Genomic DNA, 22,755 nt, shown 5'->3' on the forward strand with positions numbered 1-22,755 from the left:
ATATATTCAAGAGGCAGCTGGATACAGCACTTGGGGAGAATGGGATCAAAGGCTATGGGGAGAAAGCAGGATTCGGCTATTGAGTTGGATGATCAGCCATGATTGTGATGAATGACGGAGCAGGCTCGAAGGGCCTAAAGGCCTCCTCCTGCTCCTTAATCTTCTACGTATCTATGTATCGCTGCAAGAACACCCACCTTCGCGTCTGTCTGCAACTCCGGAAAATCTGAGACCCCAAAAATAGCCACCAAAGGACGTGGTTCCAAATCAATCCCAAGAATCCCTGACATGGTGTGGAAGTTGACCCCGAAACTCACAAGCTTAGTACAGAACTTGAACGTGTATGTATGATACGCGGGGTCCTAGGACACCATTCACACCTATTCTCTACGTCCACGAAAAATCCACTTGTTCGTGCCCTAGTCAGATGTGCCCTATTCACCGCCTTAACTTGAATCAGGCTGAGCCTATTGCACGAGGAGATGGAGTTGACTCTGTGTAGAGCCTTGCTCCACGGGCCCACCAAACTCCTGGCTCAACTCCTCCCCTGACTTCCTTTCAATCTCGTCCAACGGGACCTGCTCCGTCAACACCAGCCAACAATAGACCTCCGACATCCTCCCTGTCCCTACATGAATCACTGAGAGAACTCTGCCCATCAACGAGGGCGGGGAGATGGGGGCCAAAGGGAGGGAAGTGACCTCCTTGCATATAATGTTTTGCAGCTCTGCAAAGTTATCAGGGATGCCAAGAGACAAAACCAGACTAAGCTAGAGTTACAGACGTTCGTCAGTTGTGGCAAGGCTTAAACAACATAACGGGCTACCAAGCAACGCACCCCTCCCCGATCAACACAATGCATTCTATACTCGGTTCGGGCAGAAAACCATCAAACCGTTGTCAACTGCCTCAGCAGCTTCGGATACACCCCTGCCACCATCATGAAGTTAGATTGGCCTTCTTGAAAGTGAACCCTCAGAAAGCAACAGGTCCTGACGGCGTCGCTGGTTGTGAGCTCAGACCAACTGGCGGGTGTGTTCACAGACATCTTCAACCTGCCCCTACTCCGCACCAGGTTCCCACCTGCTTCAAGAAGACCATCATATCGGTGCCAAAGAAGAACCAGTCAACATGCCTCAACGACTACCGTCCGGTAGCCTTGACATCGATCATTATGAAGTGCTTTGAGAGGTTGGTCATGAGACACATCAACTCCATAGTCCCAGGATGCCTTGATCCACTGCAATTCGCATACTTCCAAAACCCAGTCCACAACAGAAACCTTCTCGCTGGCCCTGCACTCATCGTTTGACCATCTTGACAAGAAGGACTCCTACATCAGACTCCTATTCATGGACTACAGCTCCGCCTTCAACACCATAATCCCAGCCAAGCTCATATCAAAGCTCTAAAACCTAGGACTTGGCTCCTCCTTCTGCACTTGGATCCTCGACTTCCTGACCCATAGACTACAATCAGTAAGGATAAACAAAACCTCCTTCACGAAAGTCCTCAATACCGCAAGGCCATGTACTTAGGTCCCTACTATACTCCCGATACACAAAAGACTGTGTGGCAGAATCTGGCTCCAACTCCATCTATATGTTTGTTGATGACACAACCATAGTGGGTCGGATGTCAAACAACGATGAGTCAGAGTACGGGAGGGACATAGAAAACCTAGTGACATGGTGTAATGACAGCAATCTCTCCCTCGATGTCAGCAAAACTAATGAGCTGGTTATTGACCTCAGGAAGTGAAGTATCGTACACACCCCTGTCTGCATCAATGGTGCCGAGGCAGAGATGGTTAGCAGCTTCAAATTCCTAGGCGTGCACATCACCAACAATCTGTCCTGGTCCACCGATGTCGATGCTACGACCAAGAAAGCACAACAGCATCTATACTTTCTCAGGAAACTAAGGAAATTCACATGTCCACACTGATTCTTACCAATTTTTACAGATGCACCATAGAAAGCATCCTATCAGGCTGCATCACAGCCTGGTATGGCAACTGCTCGGCCCAAGAACATAAGAAACTACAGAGAATCGTGAACCATCACACGAACCTGCCTCCCATCCATTGACTCGGTCTACATCTCCCGCTGCCTTGGAAAAGCGAGCAGCATAATCAAAGACCTCTCCCACCTGAATTATTCCCTCTTCCATTGAGCAGGAGGTACAAAAGTCTGAGAACATGCACTAACAGGTCCAAAAACAACTTCTTCCCCGCTGTTACCAGACTCCTGAATGACTCCCTCATGGACTGAACTGATCTCTTCACACATCTTCTTTACTGAATAGTACTACACTCCACCTGCTCCACCCGATGCCTTTGCCTATGTATTTCCATTGTGTATTATGTGTGTCCTATGTTTTTTCATGTATGGAATATTCTGTCTGGACTGTACGCCGAACAATACTTTTCACTGTACCTCGGTACATGTGACAATAAATCAAATCCAATCCAACCTGATAGTACCAATAACTCTCGGAAGCTTGTACTTCTCCAGCCACTCCTCAAAGCCAGCGAGCTTCCCATCTGCAAGCAAGTCACTGAACCGCTCTAACCACTCGTCCCTCCAAGCCCCAGACAACAAGTTCAAAACCACCGGCGCAAAATGGGGGTTTTCACAAATTGGGGCCAACACTGACAGTGCATCCAGTTTAAAATGTCGCCTAAACTGTCCTCACATTCTCAAGGCAGCCACCACCACCGGGTTGGAATTCCATGTCGTCCGAGAGAACAGAAGGGAAGCCGTGACCAATGTTCTCAAACTGGTGCCTTTACTGTCACTGCTCTCCATCTGCCCCCACATGGACTCTGCCCCCCTATACCACCCTACCCCCCTATACCACCCCACATCTTTTCAATATTCACCGTCCAATAGAAGTGATCGTGGAAAAATGGATAGGGACAGGAATGGGCCCACCAGCAAAATTCCTTGCAGACAATGGGGGAGAATTTGCGAATGATGAGTTTAGGGATATGTGTGAAAACATGAATATCACAGTCATAAATATTTAGTACTGGTGTGTGTGAAAGAAACCATGCAGTAATAGATGGCATGCTCCGGGAAATTTTGGCAGATAGACCAAATTGCAAATTAAATTCAGCTTTAGCATGGGAGGTACATGCAAAGAATTCATTGCAGATGGTTGGGGGCTATAGTCCCTATCAATTAGTGTTTGGTAGAAATCCTAAAATTCCATCCATTTTGGATGACCAGCCTCCAGCTTGGGAAGGGATGACAATTAGCTCTGCCTTTGCTGAACATTTAAATGCATTACATAGCAGTAGAAAAGCTTTTTTGGAAGAAGTCTCTGAAAGAATTCGCAGAGCTTTAAGGCATAATGTACGGCCATCAAATACCGTTTTTCAACAAGGAGACATAGTATACTATGAGAGAGACAATTGTAATGAATGGAAAGCCCCAGGGAAGATCATAGGCATAGATGGCAAAACAATTATTTTACAACATGGTAATCAGACTATTAGGGTCCATTCATCAAGGATAATGTGTACAGATTACAAATTTTCAAATTTAGACAGACCAGTGTAGCCACCTAAAATGGCTGATTCCCGATTAATTTGGCCAAATCCCGATGGAAAATGGCGAACTGAAAAGGCTGATGGGAAAATCAGCCAACAGGACACAAACGGACAGCTGCAGACAGAACAGCGTATTCGGCTCTGGGGAAGTCGGCCCAGATCGATACCTGCGACTATTAGCAGCACATCAACCCAGCCATCTGCAGTTTAATCGGCTATCCCCGGGAACAATTGCTACAAATTAGCAATTGAATGCCGGGCCAGACCTCTCGGCACCAGCAGTGGCCGAGACGAAGAAAGGTGACCGGCCACCCCCCGATCAAGGAATCGCCCCATTATTGGAGCATATCGAACCCAGTGATTGGGACCAAGTCCAATCACTTGGGACCAGGGTCAAGGTCCGCCCCGAGAGGCGGGAAGCCCCTGGGAACTATAAAGATAGGGGCCAAGTTCAGATCAACCCTTCTTCTCCTACTCACAACCTTCGAAACCCTTTGGCGAAAGAACAAGTAAGTCTTACTCCAGCGATCGCTACCTGATAGGTGTTCCAGACTATCGACCCGTACCAGCCTTTTTGAATCCCGCAGGCCAGACCCAATTTGATAAGCCATTCATTTCCCTGACCTGGTGGGCCATCACCAAAGTTAAGTATTGGCCTTTAGTGGTAGGTAATAGTCTAGAGGTAGTATTATTGTATAAGTATTTATTGCTGTATATAATAAATGATCGTTGATTTAACATTTACTAAGCGGTGGACTGTATTATTAATCATTACTTGAGCTTGAACCACGTGGCGTTATCAGAAAGATACCTGGCAACTCGTGAGCAAAGGTGACAGAATTAGAGCTAATAAAACTAAGGCTAATAAGAGCAACACCAGACATACGTGATGAGGAACCAGGGTCATCTGGTATGTAGGTGTTACAGAACTATGAGGATCAGTTAACTGATATAGACTGGGTTTCTGTAGAGGAACACAATACTTCTAATGAATTAGAACAGGCCATTTTTCCAAAAGGACAACTGCCAACAGTTGGTACAAAAGTGACATACTTGCCTGAACGGTCTAGTCAATGGAAGGATGCAACTGTTATTAGTAGAGCAGGGAAGGTCACTGGAAAGTATAAACACTAGTTGAATGTACAGCTTTCATGGGAGTGAGTCAAGACAATGGATTGGGAACACAAAGTTCAAAAATGGAGGGCACAGAAATGTAGTGCCAGTTCAGATAGTACATCGGATAGTGAACATGTCATCGGATAGTGAACATGTTCGCAGAAAAAGGTCGAGACCTATTGAAAGGACATCCCACAGCAGAACGGAAAGATCAAACAGTAGCAGTACAGAACTAGATACCAGGCGGGATAGGGGACGTAGTTTGTCAAGGTCTCGGAACATGGGTAAGGCTACAAATACTACTAGGAGTAGAAGCCCACATTGAGATTTTGGTGGCTACCGATAAATTAGATCAAAAAGTTACCAAAGATGCCAAACAGCAAGAACTGTAGAGTTGGAGTGAATTTGGGGTATAAACGGAAGTACCGGATAGGGGACAAAGAGCTCTATCCCACAGATGGATTTGCACGGAAAAGGTTCTTCTGGATGGAACTTATAAGGCAAAGGCCAGGCTTGTGGCAAGAGGATTTGAAGAAAACGTACAAGATCAGGATTTAAGGATTCACCTACAGCAGGAAAATACTTTTTAGAGATCTTTCTTGGCTCTATTAGCCACAAAGGCATGGGAAAGCAAATCTATAGATATAAAAGCTGCCTTTTTGCAGGGGCATCAGCTCCAGAGAGACATTTTTCACCGTCCTGTTAAAGAGGCAGTCAACACAGAAGTACTCTGGAAGTTGAACAAATGTGTATATGGATTAAATGATGCGTCTAGAGTCTGGTATTTTTCGGTAAGGTCAGTTTAATTAAATTTAGGCTGTTGCCAGTTGAAAGCAGATCCTGCAATGTTTTACTGGCACTATAAAGGAAATCTTTCTGGCATCTTTATGATGCATGTCGATAATGTTTTGTGGGGTTGGACTAGTGATTTGAAAGCTATTGTAATCTCTGGGTTGAGGAAAGAATTCAGGGTTGGAAGTCAGGCTTCCGGTGCATTTAAATATATTGGACTGGAAATCGGACAGACTAAGTTAGGGGCAACTTTACGTCAGCAATCTGATTTGGAAAACATCAGCCCAATACCAATTAGTCGTGGTTGGGTTTCACAAAAAGACGCAGCGGTTTCAAAGATGGAAAAAGAGCAACTGCGTAGTTTAATTGGGCAACTGAATTGGTTAGGTAGATAGACTAGACCGGATGTTAGTTTTGATGTCTTAGAGTTGAGTACAAAAATGAATGATCCCATACTAAAACGCAGGAGTGTGATTTGAGGTTCCAGGTTTTAGGTGATCTTAGGCACTTGAAACTCATGGTTTATAGTAATGCGTCCAATGCAAATTTATGTGACTCACACAAAGAAAGATTTCAGAAGGAAAACTGGAAGGCACTGAAAATAAAATAGAAATCCTGGGAAGATATTCATTTTAACCGACTAAACCCTCCCGCTAAAGTCAGTGGGAGATTATCCTGCTTTAGGTAAGCCTTCGCCGCTTTAAGTGGGTCCCCAAAATTGAATTTCTGTAGTGAGGGCCAAACGTGGGCTACCTGGACTCCCAGGTAACGAAAACTGGAACTGGCCAAGCAAAAAGGCAACTTCCCCGGGTCAGCTCCCCTGCCTGGGAGATTCAATTCATACCCTGCGAAGGAGCCAAACCTCTTGAGCAACTTCATTATCTCCTCTCCACTGGAGAGAGGGTCTGTCGCATACAGCAACAGATCGTCTGCATTCAATGACACCCTATATGCCCTCCCCCCTTCCTATCCCTGCCACTTCATAGATAACCTCAATGCTATGGCCAAAGGCTCAATTGCCAAGGCAAACAATAGCGGGGACAGCGAATACCCGTCTCGTGCCCCTCCTCAGTTGGAAGTGTTCGAACGTAAACTGTTTGTATGAATGCTCGCAGTGGAGTCTCAATACAAGAGCTGGATCAAAAATCTAAGCCTAGGTCTAAAGCCAGACCTCCCCAATATTTCAAACAAATAGCCATACTCCACCCTATTAAATGCCTTTTTTGCATCTAGTGAGACAATCACCTCCGACCCGGGGCTGGAGAGGGAGACAAAACAACATTAAGCAGCCACCAAACATTGGCCAACAAACCCCATCTGCTCCTCCGATATGACCCCTGGGAGGCAAGGTTCCATGGGCCTAGCCAAGACCTTCACCAACAACTGTGCATCCATGTTCAATAATGAAATGGGACGGTATGGCCCACACTCTGTCAGATCCTTATCCTTCTTGAGGATCAAGGAGATTGACGCCGACGCCATGTGACCTACAACGTCCACTGAATCATAGAATCGTCAAACATCTCGAGCAGCTATGGGGCTAGCAATCCAGGAACCCGTCTGGCCCCGGCGGCTTCCCCAACTGCATAAGACCCATACCCCCCATAACCTCCTCCAAAGTCAGAGAAACCTCCAGTTCCTCCCTTTTCTCCTGTTCCACCACCAAAATAGCCAAATCGTCCAAAAACTCTAAACATTGTCAACCCATTCTTCCGAATCACAAAGGTTCCGATAAAACTCATCAAACGCTTCATTAACCTTGACCGGGGCAGAGACCACTCTACTCTTCCCCTCCCTCCCTCTCTCCTCTCTCCCCTCCCCCCCCCCCCCCCCCCCCCCCCACCCCCCGATCCCTAACTTGCACAATTTCCAGAGCGGCCTCTTGTCGCCTCAACTGATGCACCAACAGGGGACTAGCCTTTACCCCATGCGCATAGAAAACTCCTCGAACGTCACAGCAGGCACCACCCTATCCGTTGACAGCAATCCAAACTTGAACTGTAGCTTCTTCCTATTCGCCAGTAACTCCGGTGCCCGAGAGACTGAATATTGACGGTCCACCTCAGGATGGCGTCTACCAACAGCTGCCTCTCCACCCTTTCACTCTTCTCTTTGTTCACCTGAAAATAAATGACCTCCCCGAACAACCACCTTCAGCGCCTCCCACAATGTGGAAGGTGAAATCTCCTCAGTTCTGCTACACCCCAGATACTCCTCAATGGTGGAGGAAACCCTCTCGCAGAATCCCTTTATCCACCAACAGCAACGCAACTAACTTCCACTGGGTGGGGAGGGGGAGGGGGTTACACCTGGTGAACCTGAGAGATGAAAGGAAAATCCTACTTCCCCCACGGATGTAGAAATCTCCATGTCACTACTCCCCCCATCGGCTCCATAAAGACCAATAGTGTCTTTGATATATATTATATTTCATATTTGTGTCAGTAATGTTATTAAAAACCCTGGTTTAAAACACATAAACTTTCCAAATGTCCTGATATTACTTCCTTGATAATTGATTCTAACAATTTTCCCAGAAAGCTTCAACGTCTCAGGCCTCGACTTATCCAGTTGGGGATCCAAAACACGGTTAAAATCCCCTCCCATGATTAACTGGTGCGAATACAAATCCGGGATCAAAGACAAAGACTTATTAATAAAAGCTGCACCGTCCCAATTTCAGGGATATACATTAAGCAGCACCAGTGCACCCGCTAGCAACCCGCTAACCACCTCCCATTCAGAACCGTCAAAACCTTCACCGCAGAACAGGCTACCTTCTTATTAATCAGGATCGCTGACTCCTGGACCATACTATCAAACCCTGAATGAAGCACCTAGCCCACCCAACCCTTCTGTCACCTTATCTGATCTCTAACATGAAAACTGACCTCCCGCAACAGACTTCAAAGTCTTAAGATGCGCAAACACCGTAGATCTCTTTACCGGGCCACTGAACGCCCCCACATTCCTCCCACAAGTCCCGAAAGACGTGCTTGTTAGGTGGATTGGACATTCTGAATTCTCCCTCTCTGTAACCGAACAGGCGCCGGAATATGGCGACTAGGGGCTTTTCACAGTAACTTCATTGCGGTGTTAATGTAAGTTTACTTGAGACAATGATAAAGATTATTATTATTAATCTCTCTTGAAAATGAAATGAAATGAAAATCGCTTAGTGTCACAAGAAGGCTTCAAATGAAGTTACTGTGAAAACCCCTAGTCCCACATTCCGCCGCCTGTTCAGGGAGGCTGTTACGGGAATTGAACCGTGCTGCTGGCCTGCCTTGGTCTGCTTTCGAAGCCAGCGATTTAGCCCTGTGCTAACGACAAACTCTTCATCTCTGGAATCAATATAGTGAACCTCCTCTGAACTGCCTCCAATGCCACTACGTCTGTCATCAAATAAAGGGGACCAAAACTGTGCAGAATACTCCAGCTGCGGTCTCGCCAATACCTTGTATAGTTGCAACAATACTGCCTTACCTTTATACTCAATTCCTTTTGCTATAAATGCCAACATGCCATTTCCTTTCTTTATTATCTGCTGTACCTGCATACTCGTTTTCTGTGACTGATGCACGAGGACATCCAGATCCCTCTGCATCAGAGCTCCCCGAAGTCTCTCCCCATTAGATGATAAGTTGCCTTTCCATTTTTCCGGCCAAAATGGATGACCTCACACTTATTCACGTTAAACTCCACCTGCCAAATTCTGGCCCACTCTCCTAACCTATCAATATCCATTTGTTCTTATTTCCTCATTGCAACTTACTGTCCCACCTATTGTTGTGTCATCCACAAATCTGGCTATAGAACCTTCTATCCCTGTATCCAAGTTGTTTATATCGATTGTAAGTAGCTGGGGCCCAAGGACTGAATCCTGTACCCACCCCCACCCCCACTAGTTACATCTTGCCATCCATTTATTCCGATTCTCGGTCTCCGGTCCATCAGCCAGTCTTCTATCCAAGCTGCTAAATTACCCCTAATCCCATGTGACCTCACCTTGTGAATTAACCTTCTATGCGGCACCTTATCAAACGCCTTCCGGAAATCCAGATATACGACATCTACAGGATCCCCATTACCGCTTTACTTGTTACATCTTCGAAGAACTCCAGCGAATTAGTGAAACATAACTTGCCCTTCATAAAACCATGCTGACTCTGATGGATAGCGTTTCGACTTTCCAAATGTCCTGATATTACTTCCGTGATAATTGATTCTAACAATTTTCCAACAACAGATGTTAAACTAACTGGTCTATAATTTCCCACATTCTATCTCCCTCCCTTTTTGAATAAGATGTGGAGATGCCGGCGTTGGACTGGGGTGAGCACAGTACGAAGTCTTACAACACCAGGTTAAAGTCCAACAGGTTTGTTTCGATGTCACTAGCTTTCGGAGCGCTGCTCCTTCCTCAGGTGAATAAAGAGGTATGTTCCAGAAACATATATATAGTCAAATTCAAAGATGCCAGACAATGCTTGGACTGCGAGCATTAGCAGGTGATTAAACCTTTACAGATCCAGAGATGGGGTAACCCCAGGTTAAAGAGGTGTGAATTGTGTCAAGCCAGGACAGTTGGTAGGATTTTGCAGGCCAGATGGTGGGGGATGAATGTAATGCGACATGAATCCCAGGTCCCGGTTGAGGCCGTACTCATGTGTGCGGAACTTGGCTATAAGTTTCTGCTCGGCGATTCTGCGTTGTTGCGCGTCCTGAAGGCCGCCTTGGAGAACGCTTACCCGGAGATCAGAGGCTGAATGTCCTTGACTGCTGAAGTGTTCTCCGACTGGAAGGCAACATTCCTGCCTGGTGATTGTTGCGCGATGTCCGTTCATTAGTTGACGCAGCATCTGCATGGTCTCGCCAATGTACCACGCTTCGGGACATCCTTTCCTGCAGCGTATGAGGTAGACAACGTTGGCCTAGTCGCACGAGTATGTACCGCGTACCTGGTGGGTGGTGTTCTCACGTGTAATAGTGGTATCCATGTCGATGATCTGGCACGTCTTGCAGAGATTGCCATGGCAGGGTTGTGTGGTGTCGTGGTCACTGTTCTGAAGACTGGGTAGTTTGCTGCAGACAATGGTTTGTTTGAGGTTGCGCGGTTGTTTGAAGGCAAGTTTTGAATAAGGGCATTGAGTTAGTATTTTTCCAATCCACTGGGTTGTTTTCGGTACACCATGCAACCAAGTGTAGTCTCCCGTCTGTAGTCAGATTCGGCATTGTTTGAGATATGACCCACCACAGCGTATCATCTGCAAACTTATAGATTGAATTGGAGTTGAATCTTGCCCCACAGTCGTGTGTGCATTGGGAGTACAGTAGAGGACTGAGCACACATCCTGGTGTTGAGGACTATTGTTGAGGAGGTACTGTTACCTATCCTGACAGATTATGGTCTGTTGGTGAGGAAGTCAAGGATCCAGCTGCACAGGAAGGGGTCAAGTCCAAGGTTGCAGAGTTTGGTTATTCGTCTTGTCAGGATAATGGTGTTGAAGACGGAGCTGTAGTCTATGAACAGCAGTCTGGAGTGGGTGTCCTTGTTGTCAGCATGTTTGAGATTATATCAACTGTATCCCACCAAGTTCCATGACCTGTTTAGCAAGGAACAAATATACTCCCTCATAAATTATCGATACTCCAGAGAACCATCCAAAATATAAACAATGTTCCATTGGTCCTTTATCTGCAACCCAGTAAACGGTTGAAATGAATGATTACCTCACCTTTTACGACTCTCTAATTATAGCTTTAGTGGACACACTGCCTGTGTGTTTTAAACCAGGGTTTTTAATAACATTACTGGCACAAATATGAAATATAATATATATCAATTTCTACATTCATCACACCGCCATGCGTAGGGCAAGGAGGCAGAATGAGGATCAAACATCGTGCTGTGGGCACTAATCTGGTCGACACCAACCCTCCAGCCAATGTAGATAAATGTGAGCATCAATGTTCATGACTAGATAGTGAGGCTAAAATAGGTTGAGAAGAGCGGAGATCTTCCCTTCACTCCCCTGATGCGGCTTTCTGAGTTGAACTACATCCTTACTTGGGACTGATTGTATGTTGTTCCTTCCTTCCTTGTTCCGCTGCAATTGGAAATGGCGTTAGTGAGGCCTCATTTGGAGTAAAGTGTACAATTTTGGTCACCTGATTTCAGAAAGCATTGGGAGCATTTCAAGGAAGGTTCATTGATACCCGGAGTGGCGTCTGATGAGGGGAGCACGGTAGCACAGTGGTTAGCACAGTTGCTTCACAGCTCCAGGGTCCCAGGTTCGATTCCCGGCTTGGGTCGCTGTCTGTGCGGAGTCTGCACGTTCTCCCCGTGTGTGCGTGTGGGTTTCCTCCGGGTGCTCCGGTTTCCCCCCCACAGTCCAAAGGTGTGCAGGTTAGGTGGATTGGTCATACTAAATTGCCCCTCAGTGTCCAAAAAGGTTGGGTTGGGTGGAGTTACTGGGTTACGGGGATAGGGTGGGGATGCGGGCTTAGGCAGAGTGCTCTTCCCAAGGGCCGGTGCAGACTCAATGGGCCGAATGCCCTCCTGCTGCACTGTAAAGTCTATGATCTATGATAAAAGGCTGCAAAGGCTGGGCTGGGCCTGCATCCACTGGAGTTTAGATGGTTGAGCGGACATCCCATTGAAACAAATGAGATTCTGAGGGAACGTGGCAGGGTGGAAGTTGAAGGAATTTTATCGCCTTGTGGGAGGGCCGAGAGCTCGGCGACACCGTTTAAAAATAAGGGGTCTTGACTTCCGGTGGCGGCGATGAGTGAGTGAGCCGCACATACGGGGGCTCTCACGCTTGCGGGATTTGAGGACCTGGTTCCCCGGCTTTGCGGGGCTGTGGAGCGCTGAAAGGACGGCCACGGGGGGGCGAAGGAGCGAGCAGAGCTGCATGGAACTGCGGGAGAGCAGAAAGCAGCGCAAACGGGAGAGGAAGGGACAAAGGCAAGGTGCAGGGGAAGCTGACCCGGGAGCAAAGATGGCGGACCTGCGGACCTCGGACCCGGCGATCTAGCAGGTGCTGGAAAACATGCTGCAGGTGATAAAGAGCAGTTTTGAGTTGTTGAAGCGGGATAACTTGGACCCACTTCAGAAGGCAGTGGATCAGCTGAACCAGAGACTGGGTGCCCAGGACGAGAAAGTTAAGGAGCTGGGGGAGACAGTAGAGGAGCAGGCGGTTGCTGCGCTAGAAGTCGACGGGTTGAAGGAGAGACAGAGAAGATTGCTGGACAGAGTAGAGGAGCTGGAAAATAGAGCCCGTAGACAAAATCGGAGGATCATCGGCCTCCCGGAGGGGGCGGAGGGAGCTGATGTCACAGCATTTGTGGCTGACCTGTTGATGCAGCTGATGGGGGCTGAAGCCCGTTGGCGACCGCCGGAGCTGGAGGGGGCACACAGGGTACAGGCGAGACAGGTGCGTCCGGGGGGACCCCCCCGTCCGATGGTGATCAGGTTCCACAGGTTTGTGGAGAAGGAGCAGGTGCAGCAGTGGGCAAAGATCGCTAAGAGCAGCACGTGGAATAACAGTGTCCTTCGCATTTACCAGGACCTAAGCCAGGAGGTGGCCAGGCGCGAGTAGCCTTTCAACAAGTTAAGGAGGTGTTGTTCAAAAAGCACGTGAAGTTTAGTCTGCTCTTCCCGGCCCGACTTTGGGTTACGCATCAGGGCCAACACCACTACTTCTCCGAGCCCGAAGAAGCGATGGACTTTGTGAGGGATCAGGCGCTGATCTCAAAAAAAGGACCCACAGACGCAAGCTAGGGTCCGAGAATTACTGTTTGAAGGGACGCCTACTGTGCCTGGACTGCTGGTCGACTGTTTACTGCTTTAAAGGTGCCTTGTGGTGCATCTTTTGTGGGCAGTTTTTGCCTGTGGGGGATGTGGGGGGAGGGGATGTGGGAGGAGGGGATGTGGGGGGAGGGGATGTGGGGGGAGGGGATGTGGGGGGAGGGGATGTGGGGGGAGGGGATGTGGGGGGAGGGGATGTGGGGGGAGGGGATGTGGGGGGAGGGGATGTGGGGGGAGGGGATGTGGGGGGAGGGTATCCCCCCTCCTCCCCTCCCCTCCCCCCCCCCTCCTCCCCCCTCCCCCCTGTACCTGGAGCAGCCTCGCGGTGCTGTTTGATGTTTACATCTTGTTTGATCTTTCCCATCTTAGTGAGACTGCTCCAGTGGGTCGGAGTGGGGGATGGTGTGCTGGGGAGGGGGGAGGTGAGGTCGGGGAAACAATGGGAGTGAGACAAGGGGGTGCCGGAGCGATGAGTCACCGGGCGAGCAGATTGGCTCATCAAGGGAGTCAGGTGGGTGGGGGGGGGGGGGGGAGAATACATCCAGTGGATGGCAGGGGTGGGGCAATCGGGGGGTGTTGCTGGGGGGGGGGGGGGGGAGGGGGCGGTTATTCTGCTGACGTGGGAGGGGTCTGAAGTAGGTCATGGAGAGGAGGTCGTGGGTGGCGGCGGCCAAGAGGCGAGCCAGGAATGGCGCGGCACAAGGGCCGGGGGCGGGCCCAAGAAAGGTTATGGCTGACCGGCGGTTGCGGGGGGTGGGGGGGGGGGTTGTGCCCCCCAACCAGGCTGATCACCTGGAATGTCAGGGGACTAAATGGGCCAGTTAAAAGGGCACGTGTGTTCGCGCATTTGCGGACTCTAAAGGTGGACGTAATTATGTTGCAGGAGACACATCTGAAAGTGTCTGGCCAGACTCGGCTAAGGAAGGGCTGGATCAGCCAGGTCTTCCACTCGGACGTGGATTCTAAGTCCGGGGGGGTAGCAATTATGATCGATAAGCGGGTTCAATTTGAGGCGGAGGGCGTAGTCGCAGACGGCGGGGGCAGATTCCTTATGGTAAGGGGCAAGCTGGAGGGGAGGAGAGTGGTGCTGGTGAACATATATGCCCCGAACTGGGACGATACTGACTTTATTAAAAGAGTGCTGGGGAAGATCCCGGACCTAGTCTCACGTAAGTAAGTTGATAATGGGGGGGGGGGGGGACTTTAATACGGTCCTTGACCCGGGGCTGGACCGGTCATGTCCCAGAACGGGCAGACTCCCAGCAATGGCAAGGGAGCTGAAAGGGTTCATGGAGCAAATGGGGGCTGTGGACCCATGGAGAGCCAGACAGCCGACGGGAAGGGGCTACTCGTTTTATTCACATGTTCATAAAGTATATTCTAGGATTGATTTTTTTAATCGTGAGCAGGGACTGTGTCGGGGAGGTAAAGAATACGGAATACTCGGCAATCACTATCTCGGACCATGCCCCGCAGTGGGTGGACCTGCAGGTCGGGGGGGGGGGGGATTACCAACACCCGCAATGGAGGTTAGGCGTAGGACTGTTGTCGGAGGAGGGGATATGTGAGAGACTGCGGAAGTGTCTGCAAAGTTACTTGCAGGTGAACGATACGGGGGAGGTTTCAGCAGCGACCCTGTGGGAGGCGCTGAAGGCAGTAGTGAGGGGGGAGCTGATCTCAATTCGGGTTCACAGGGTCAGGGCGGACAGAGCAGAAATGGACAGATTGGTTAGGGAAATTCACCGGATAGACGAGGAGCATGCGGGGTCCCCGGGGGAGGACCTACTCAGGGAGAGACGGAGATTGCAGGCGGAACTGGTAGTGCTATCCGCGAGTAGGGCCGTGGAACAACTTAGGAAGACGAGGGGAGTGGTGTATGAGCATGGAGAGAAAGCAAGTAGATTGCTAGCGCAGCAACTCAGTAAGAGGGAGGCGGCCAGGGAAATAAGTAGAGTGGTTGATGGGGAGGGGAGCAGAGTGGAGGATCCGGCAGGACTGAATAAGGTATTTCGGGACTTCTATAGTAAGCTGTACACTTCAGAACCCCCGGAAGAGCCGGAGGAGATGAAAAAGTTCCTGGATGGACTAACCTTCCCAAAAGTAGGCAGGGGACTAGTGGACGGGCTGGCTGCCCCGATTAGAGCGGAGGAGGTATTGGGGAGCCTAAAGGCCATGCAGTCGGGGAAAGCCCCGGGACCAGATGGATACCCAGTAGAGTTTTACAGGAAGTTCTCGAAGATAGTGGGACCGGTCCTGACAAGGATTTTTAATGAGGCAAGGGACAGAGGGACCCTGCCACCGACGATGTCGCAAGCCACCATCTCGCTTATACTGAAGCGGGACAAGGACCTGGAATCCTGCGGGTCATACAGGCCAATCTCCCTGATCAATGTGGATGCAAAGCTCCTGGGCAAGGTCCTGGCGATTAGAATTGAGGACTGCGTACCGGAGGTGATTGGGGACGATCAGACAGGGTTTGTGAAAGGCAGGCAGCTGACAGCTAACTTGAGAAGATTGCTTAATGTGATCATGATGCCCCCGACGGGCAAGGAGGTGGAGGTAGTGGTGGCAATGGACGCTGAGAAGGCCTTCGACCGGGTGGAGTGGGACTATTTGTGGGAGGTGCTTAGGCGGTTTGGGTTCGGGGAGGGACTGGTTAATTGGGTCAGACTATTGTACCAGGCCCCAAAAGTTAGCGTTAGGACGAACAGGATAATGTCAGATTATTTCAGACTACACCACGGGACCAGACAGGGGTGCCCACTCTCCCCGTTGCTGTTCGCGCTGGCCATAGAACCGTTGGCGATGGCGCTGAGAGCTGCGAAGGGGTGGAAGGGAATGACTAGGGGGGGGGGGGGGGGGGACATAGGGTCTCTCGCTATGCGGACGACCTGCTCCTGTACGTGTCGGACCCACTGGCCGGGATGGAAAATATACTGGAAACATTGAGGAAGTTCGGCCGGTTTTCAGGGTACAAATTAAATATGGCCAAGAGTGAGATGTTTGTGGTGCAGGCAAAAAAAAAAAGGGGTCTCCTGTTTAAGGTGGAGATGAGAAGACATATTTTCTCTCCGAAGGTTGAGAGCCTTTGGAACTCTCTTCCTCAGAGAGCGGAGGAGGCAGGTCAGTGAGTATTTTAAGGAAGCGGTAGATAGATTCTTGATGAATAAGAAGGTCGAAGGTCATCGGGGGTGGAGTGTGGAGTTGACGCCACAATCAGATCAACCATGATCTTATGGAATGGCAGGCAGGCTCGAGGGGCCGAATGGCCTCCTCCTGCTTCTAATTCGTCTTTTTGTGCAGTTGTATGAAACAATCACCAAGAACAGCAGCTGCTATAAGGTTGTTTCCAGTCACATATTCAGCTTTGGGTGAGTTCTATTGCAAAGCAAAATAAAAACCGAACAATCTTTTAAAACATCTGCAATGTGAAAGACGTTGTGGATAGAAAGAATTTATAAGACATTCAGAGCAAATGGTCCATGCCAGGGTTTATGCTCCACATGTGCCTCCTCCACCCCCCTCTCCATCTCACCCAATCAACATCTCTCCCTCATGTGTTTATCCAGCTTCTCCCTTAAATATCTCGATACTATTCACCTCAACCACTCCCTGTGGGAGCGAGTTCCACATTCTCCCCACTCCCTGTGGGAGCGAGTTCCACATTCTCCCCACTCCCTGTGGGAGCGAGTTCCACATTCTCCCCACTCCCTGTGGGAGCGAGTTCCACATTCTCCCCACTCCCTGTGGGAGCGAGTCCCACATTCTCCCCACTCTCTGTGGGAGCGAGTGCCACATTCTCCCCACTCCCTGTGGGAGCGAGTTCCACATTCTCCCCACTCCCTGTGGGAGCGAGTTCCACATTCTCCCCACTCTCTGTGGGAGCGAGTGCCACATTCTCCCCACTCCCTGTGGGAGCGAGTTCCACATTCTCCCCACTCCCTGTGGGAGCGAGTTCCACATTCTCCCCACTCCCTGTGGGAGCGATTCCCACATTCTCCCCACTCTCTGTGGGAGCGAGTGCCACATTCTCCCCACTCCCTGTGGGAGCGAGTTCCACATTCTCCCCACTCCCTGTGGGAGCGAGTTCCACATTCTCCCCACTCCCTGTGGGAGCGAGTCCCACATTCTCCCCACTCCCTGTGGGAGCGAGTCCCACAGTCTCCCCACTCCCTGTGGGAGCGAGTCCCACATTCTCCCCACTCCCTGTGGGAGCGAGTCCCACATTCTCCCCACTCCCAGTGGGAGCGAGTCCCACATTCTCCCCACTCCCTGTGAGAGCGAGTTCCTCTTTCTCCCCACTCCCTGTGGGAGCGAGTCCCACATTCTCCCCACTCCCAGTGGGAGCGAGTCCCACATTCTCCCCACTCCCTGTGAGAGCGAGTTCCTCTTTCTCCCCACTCCCTGTGGGAGCGAGTCCCACATTCTCCCCACTCCCTGTGGGAGCGAGTCCCACATTCTCCCCACTCCCTGTGGGAGCGAGTCCCACAGTCTCCCCACTCCCTGTGGGAGCTAGTCCCACATTCTCCCCACTCCCTGTGGGAGCGAGTCCCACATTCTCCCCACTCCCAGTGTGAGCGAGTCCCACATTCTCCCCACTCCCTGTGAGAGCGAGTTCCTCTTTCTCCCCACTCCCTGTGGGAGCGAGTCCCACATTCTCCCCACTCCCAGTGGGAGCGAGTCCCACATTCTCCCCACTCCCTGTGAGAGCGAGTTCCTCTTTCTCCCCACTCCCTGTGGGAGCGAGTCCCACATTCTCCCCACTCCCTGTGGGAGCGAGTCCCACATTCTCCCCACTCCCTGTGGGAGCGAGTCCCACATTCTCTCCTCTGAGTAAATTATTCTACCACACTTTCTTTAAAGCCTCTGTCATGACTCTCCTCAATCTTCTCTTCTCTAGAGGGAAGAATCCCTGCCTATTTAGGTTTTCCTAATAGTTCTATATCCTCGCCGTTCTGGTCTCATTGCTGTGAATCTTCCAGTTGAATTATTCAGCTGATTGTGGGCAGGTTTCGACCAGGGTGTTACTAATTTACCATCACAGCAGTCTTCGCTGTGACTATGCGGAGCTCCCTCTGCTGGCTCAACTAAGAGTGAAGAACGTGTGCATCGAACTGAAACCATCCCATTGAAAGGATGGAATTGCCTGGATGTTAATAACCAGCAACCTATCAACTGAGTTACACCCAATGGCAAACTTGGAGAGCGCTAGGCATCTTTACAAAAATACCAATGTGAAATCTGTCACAGATTGGGCTTTGCTCTGGGATTTGAAATCAATGATTGCCCCCGTGTGATTTGTACCATTTTCAACAACAACAATAAATTGCATTTACGTACCGCCTTTAATGTCATAAAGTGACCGAGGAGGAGCCTTACCATACAAAATCAGACACCGAGCCACATAAGGAGATATGCATTGAATAAAGACAGGGAGAGTGCACACCAAGTAAAATAGGAAAAAGTTTCATTTCCACAATCTATTTGTACACAACCAGCTGGATCCTACCGGGTTCCTCTCTCTGGTTGGTGCCTTTCTGGCCAACCTTATATACATGGGTTAATTGAGATACTCCACCCGTAGCAGTGGAGCTCGTTTGCCACAGGGAGCATGGGGAAGACCAGCATTGCCACCCTGTAGGTCCCATGCGGGATATTATGGCCGGGCTTCTCTATTCTGGGGGACTAAGTCCCCACGCCGGCGGGAGAACCGGCACCAACAGCCTACGAAAGTGCGGAATTCTCCGCATTTTCGGGGGCTAGGTGGGCGCCGGAGGGGTTGGCGCCGCTCCAACCGGCGGCGAAGGGACGGCGCGAGTTCGCCCATGCGCGGAACGGCCGCCGTGATTCCACGCATGTGCGGAACGGCCGCCGTGATTCCACGCATGTGCACAACGGCCAGCGTGATTCCACGCATGTGCGGAACGGCCGCCGTGATTCCACGCATGTGCACAACGGCCGGCGTGATCCACGCATGCGCGGGGAGTTCTCTTCTCCGCGCCGGCCCCCAGGCAATATGGCGGAGCCCTACAGGGGCCCAGCGTGGAAGAAAGAAGTGCCCCCACAGAACAAGCCCGCCCGCAGATTGGGGGGCCCCGAACGCGGGCCAGGCCACCGTGGGAGGCCCCCCGGGGTCGGATCCCTCCGCGCCCCCTAGAGGACCGCCCACGCATACTCACCTGCCAGGTCCTGCCGGTGCATGAGTTGAGTGATTAACGCAGGCGGGACTGGCCAAAAATGGATGGCCACTCGGCCCATCGGGGCCCGGAGAATCCTCGCAGGTGCTATTGGTGGAATCGCCCTGTTCTCATGGAAGAGACCTAGCAATGGCTTGTGAGTGGCGACAATAAAAGAATGGCGGCCATAGACGTAGAGTGATGAACTCGTTGTACATTGAACATCTGACCTTCTATTTCGATCGGGGCATATTTTCTTTCGGCCACAGCCAGCGTCCGGGAGGCAAAAGCGGTCGGTCATGGCCTTTGCTCATCCGATGGGACAGAACTGCCCAATGCCATAGGTTGAAGCATCGCATGTGACGTACAACAGCTTTGAGGGGGTCAAAATGTGTCAACACCCTTGAAGACGACAACCACCACTTCACCTTTTCAAACTCCACATCCTGGGCCGTTCCCCAAGCTCAAGGCTGCTGCTGTTTCAAGAGCAAGTGGAGGGGGGGGGGGGGGGGCGAGGGCGGTAGCCAAACTCAGAATAAATCGCCCAGAATAATTCACTAATCCAAGAAAAGAGTGACGGTCCATGGCGTCTCGCGGAGCGGGGACCATTTTGATTGCCCGTACCTTCATGGTGACAAGGTGCAGGCGGTCTCTGTCTGCCCAAAATCTCAAATACACCATTTCTTTTGTGTGAAACACCCACTTCGCGTGGCGCAGGTGGACCCTATATTCAGAAAACCGCTTCAACACTGTGTCGAGGTTCTGCAAATGTTCTTGTTCTGTAGCCCCTGTGACTAACACATCATTTAATTGAACTGCAACGTGTACTCATAGAGCCGGATGTACTCATAGAGTCCCCTGGACCTATTAATTGTGACATACTTCCGGATGTAACTCCAGCTGTAGGTAAGCATTGCTAGTGTCCAATTTAGTGAATGTACCGGCCAATGTTGCATACAAAACCACGATATGCGGTAAAGGATAACGATCTAACCTCGAAACCGTGTTCACCGTCAACTTATAGTCTCCGCAGAGGTGGACTGTCTTATCTGGTGGGGTATTACAATTTAAATTGGCGAGAAAAACCTTGATCAAAGCGGTAGGTTTTAAGAATCGTTCTGAAGGAGGAAAGTGAAATGGAGGGGAAGGGATTTTTCGGGAGGGAACTCCAGGGCTTAGTGGCGCCAGGCAGTCACCAATTGTGGAGAGATAAAAGAGTTTAAGAGGACAGAATTGGAGGATTGTAGAGGTTTCAGGGGACTGTAGAGCTGGAGGAGGTTACAGAGATGAGGACGTAGAAGGATTCAAAAACAAGGGGTTGCTTAACGAGGTGGCAGTGTCAGTCAGTGAGCACAGAATTGGAGGCAGCGGACAACACACAATTACGCTACATTAGGATAAAAGAACGGTGGCTACAAGAGCAGGTCGGAGACTGGGAATTCCCCCTATTGCCTCCTGCCACCTTCTGGCAGAGGAGAACAAAACAGAGAAAATCCAAGAGCCACTAAGGGGAAAAAAGAATCCTGGAAAATCCTCCCTGGCTCCCTGAAAGCAATCCTACAGCACGTGGACTATAGCTGTTCAAGAAGACAGCTCAGCACCAACTACACAACAGCAATTAGGGATGAGCAACGAAAGCAGGCCTCGCCAGCAACATTCACATTCTTTGAACGAGTAAAACATAGACATAAAACATACAGTGCAGAAGGAGGCTATTCGGCCCATCAAGTCTGCACCGACCCACTTAAGCCCTGACTTCCACCCTATCCCCGTAACCCAGAATCTAATCCCTCCTACTCTTTTTTGATCACTAAGGGTAATTTATCATGACCAATTCACCTAACCTGCGCGTCTTTGGACTGTGGGAGGAAACCGGAGCACCCGGAGGAAATCCACGCAGACACGGGGAGAACGTGCAGACTCCGCACAGACAGTGACCCAGCAGGGAATCGAACCTGGGACCCTGGCGCTGTGAAGCCACAATGCTATCCACTTGTGCTACCGTGCTGCCCAAACAAAAAACATAGACATCACATAGACCAACGGGAGTTCAGGATTTTGACCCAGTGTCAATGATGGAATGGTGAGATAGTTCGAAGCCAAGATGTTGTGTGACTTGAAGCCAAGATGGTGTGTGACTTGAGGAAGGATTTGCAGGTGGTGAGGTCCCCTTGCACCTGCTGCCCTTGCCCTTCGAGGTGGTAGAGGTTACATTATTTGTAAAGCCTTATATTTGATCTTCTAATTGCTGTGGTTTCTGCTCCAGTCAAGAATCTTTTCAGCTCCCTCTTGCTTTACATAGAGTTTTACCCACTGTCACACTCCAAGGCCAGGCAGATGATTGAGATTGTTAACAGTGTTATAATTATTCAAGGAGCTCAGATAGGTTTTATACGCCAATGAGTGGCTGGTTCATGAGTAATGTGCAAAAGAGCTTTGGATACCTGAGGATGGATGGGATCAGTGAAATTCCAGAACAGAACATATGAATGAGTTCGCAGAGCTCTGTTGGTTAAGTTAATCCTGTCATCCCAGGTCACGCGATCCACGATTGACACAGCCACTAGCCCTGATCATAAACAGAGGAATTTACACGTTGAACTGAAAAATCACGGTTAAAACTAACCTCAGCATCCAAAAAAATACAACTTATTTTTCAGATTAAAAACAGAACAGAATAAATCGCTGCTGGAACCGGCCATTTGGCCCGTAATCAGACCATGACTGATTTCTTATCTCAACCCGACCTTTCTGCATAATCACATATCTCGGACGCCCCTTGGTATCAAAAATCTGTCACCTTCTGTCTTGAATATATTCAAGTGGCTGAGCCTCGACCTCCCCTGGGGTGGAGAATTTCAAAGATTCACAGCCCTCTGAGGAGATTTCTCCTCTTCTCAATCCCAAATGGCCGGCCACTTATTCTCAGACTGTTACCCGGTGTTTTAGATTCCCCAGTCAGGAGAAACAGCCTCTCAGCGCCTACCCTTGTCAAGTCTTGTAAGACGTTTACATGAAATAGAAGCAGGAGTAGGTATTCACCCCCTCAGACCAGCTCGAGTCTTGGAATCCCCACAAGCGGCACTTCGAGTCTGCACTGACCCTCTGAAAGAGCACACTACCGGCGCCCAATCCCCCACCCTATCCTCGTAACCCCCCCCCCATAACTTCAGCACATTCTGCACAATGTCGACAAGCCAGAGAGAAAAGGCTAACAGCCTCAAGACGAGGTCTGTTCCTCGATTCAACTACCCTTCTACCCTTTCCCCGTGCCCATCACCTGTGAGGCACCTACGGCCCAC

The 22,755-nt window shown here is 50.1% G+C and overlaps 1 protein-coding gene across 1 annotated transcript in view; it reads right to left on the minus strand.

Annotated features, from left to right (window-relative positions):
• dnai3 (dynein axonemal intermediate chain 3) overlaps positions 1-22,755 on the minus strand; it is a 142,338-nt gene that overhangs the window by 79,558 nt on the left and 40,025 nt on the right. The window contains exon 9 of the mRNA XM_072510314.1: positions 21,898-22,022. Coding sequence (XP_072366415.1) covers positions 21,898-22,022 — 125 coding nt within the window. The remainder of the gene's footprint in view (positions 1-21,897; positions 22,023-22,755) is intronic.

Source organism: Scyliorhinus torazame, chromosome 7, assembly GCF_047496885.1.
Source record: "Scyliorhinus torazame isolate Kashiwa2021f chromosome 7, sScyTor2.1, whole genome shotgun sequence".
Classification (NCBI taxonomy): Eukaryota; Metazoa; Chordata; class Chondrichthyes; order Carcharhiniformes; family Scyliorhinidae; genus Scyliorhinus; species Scyliorhinus torazame.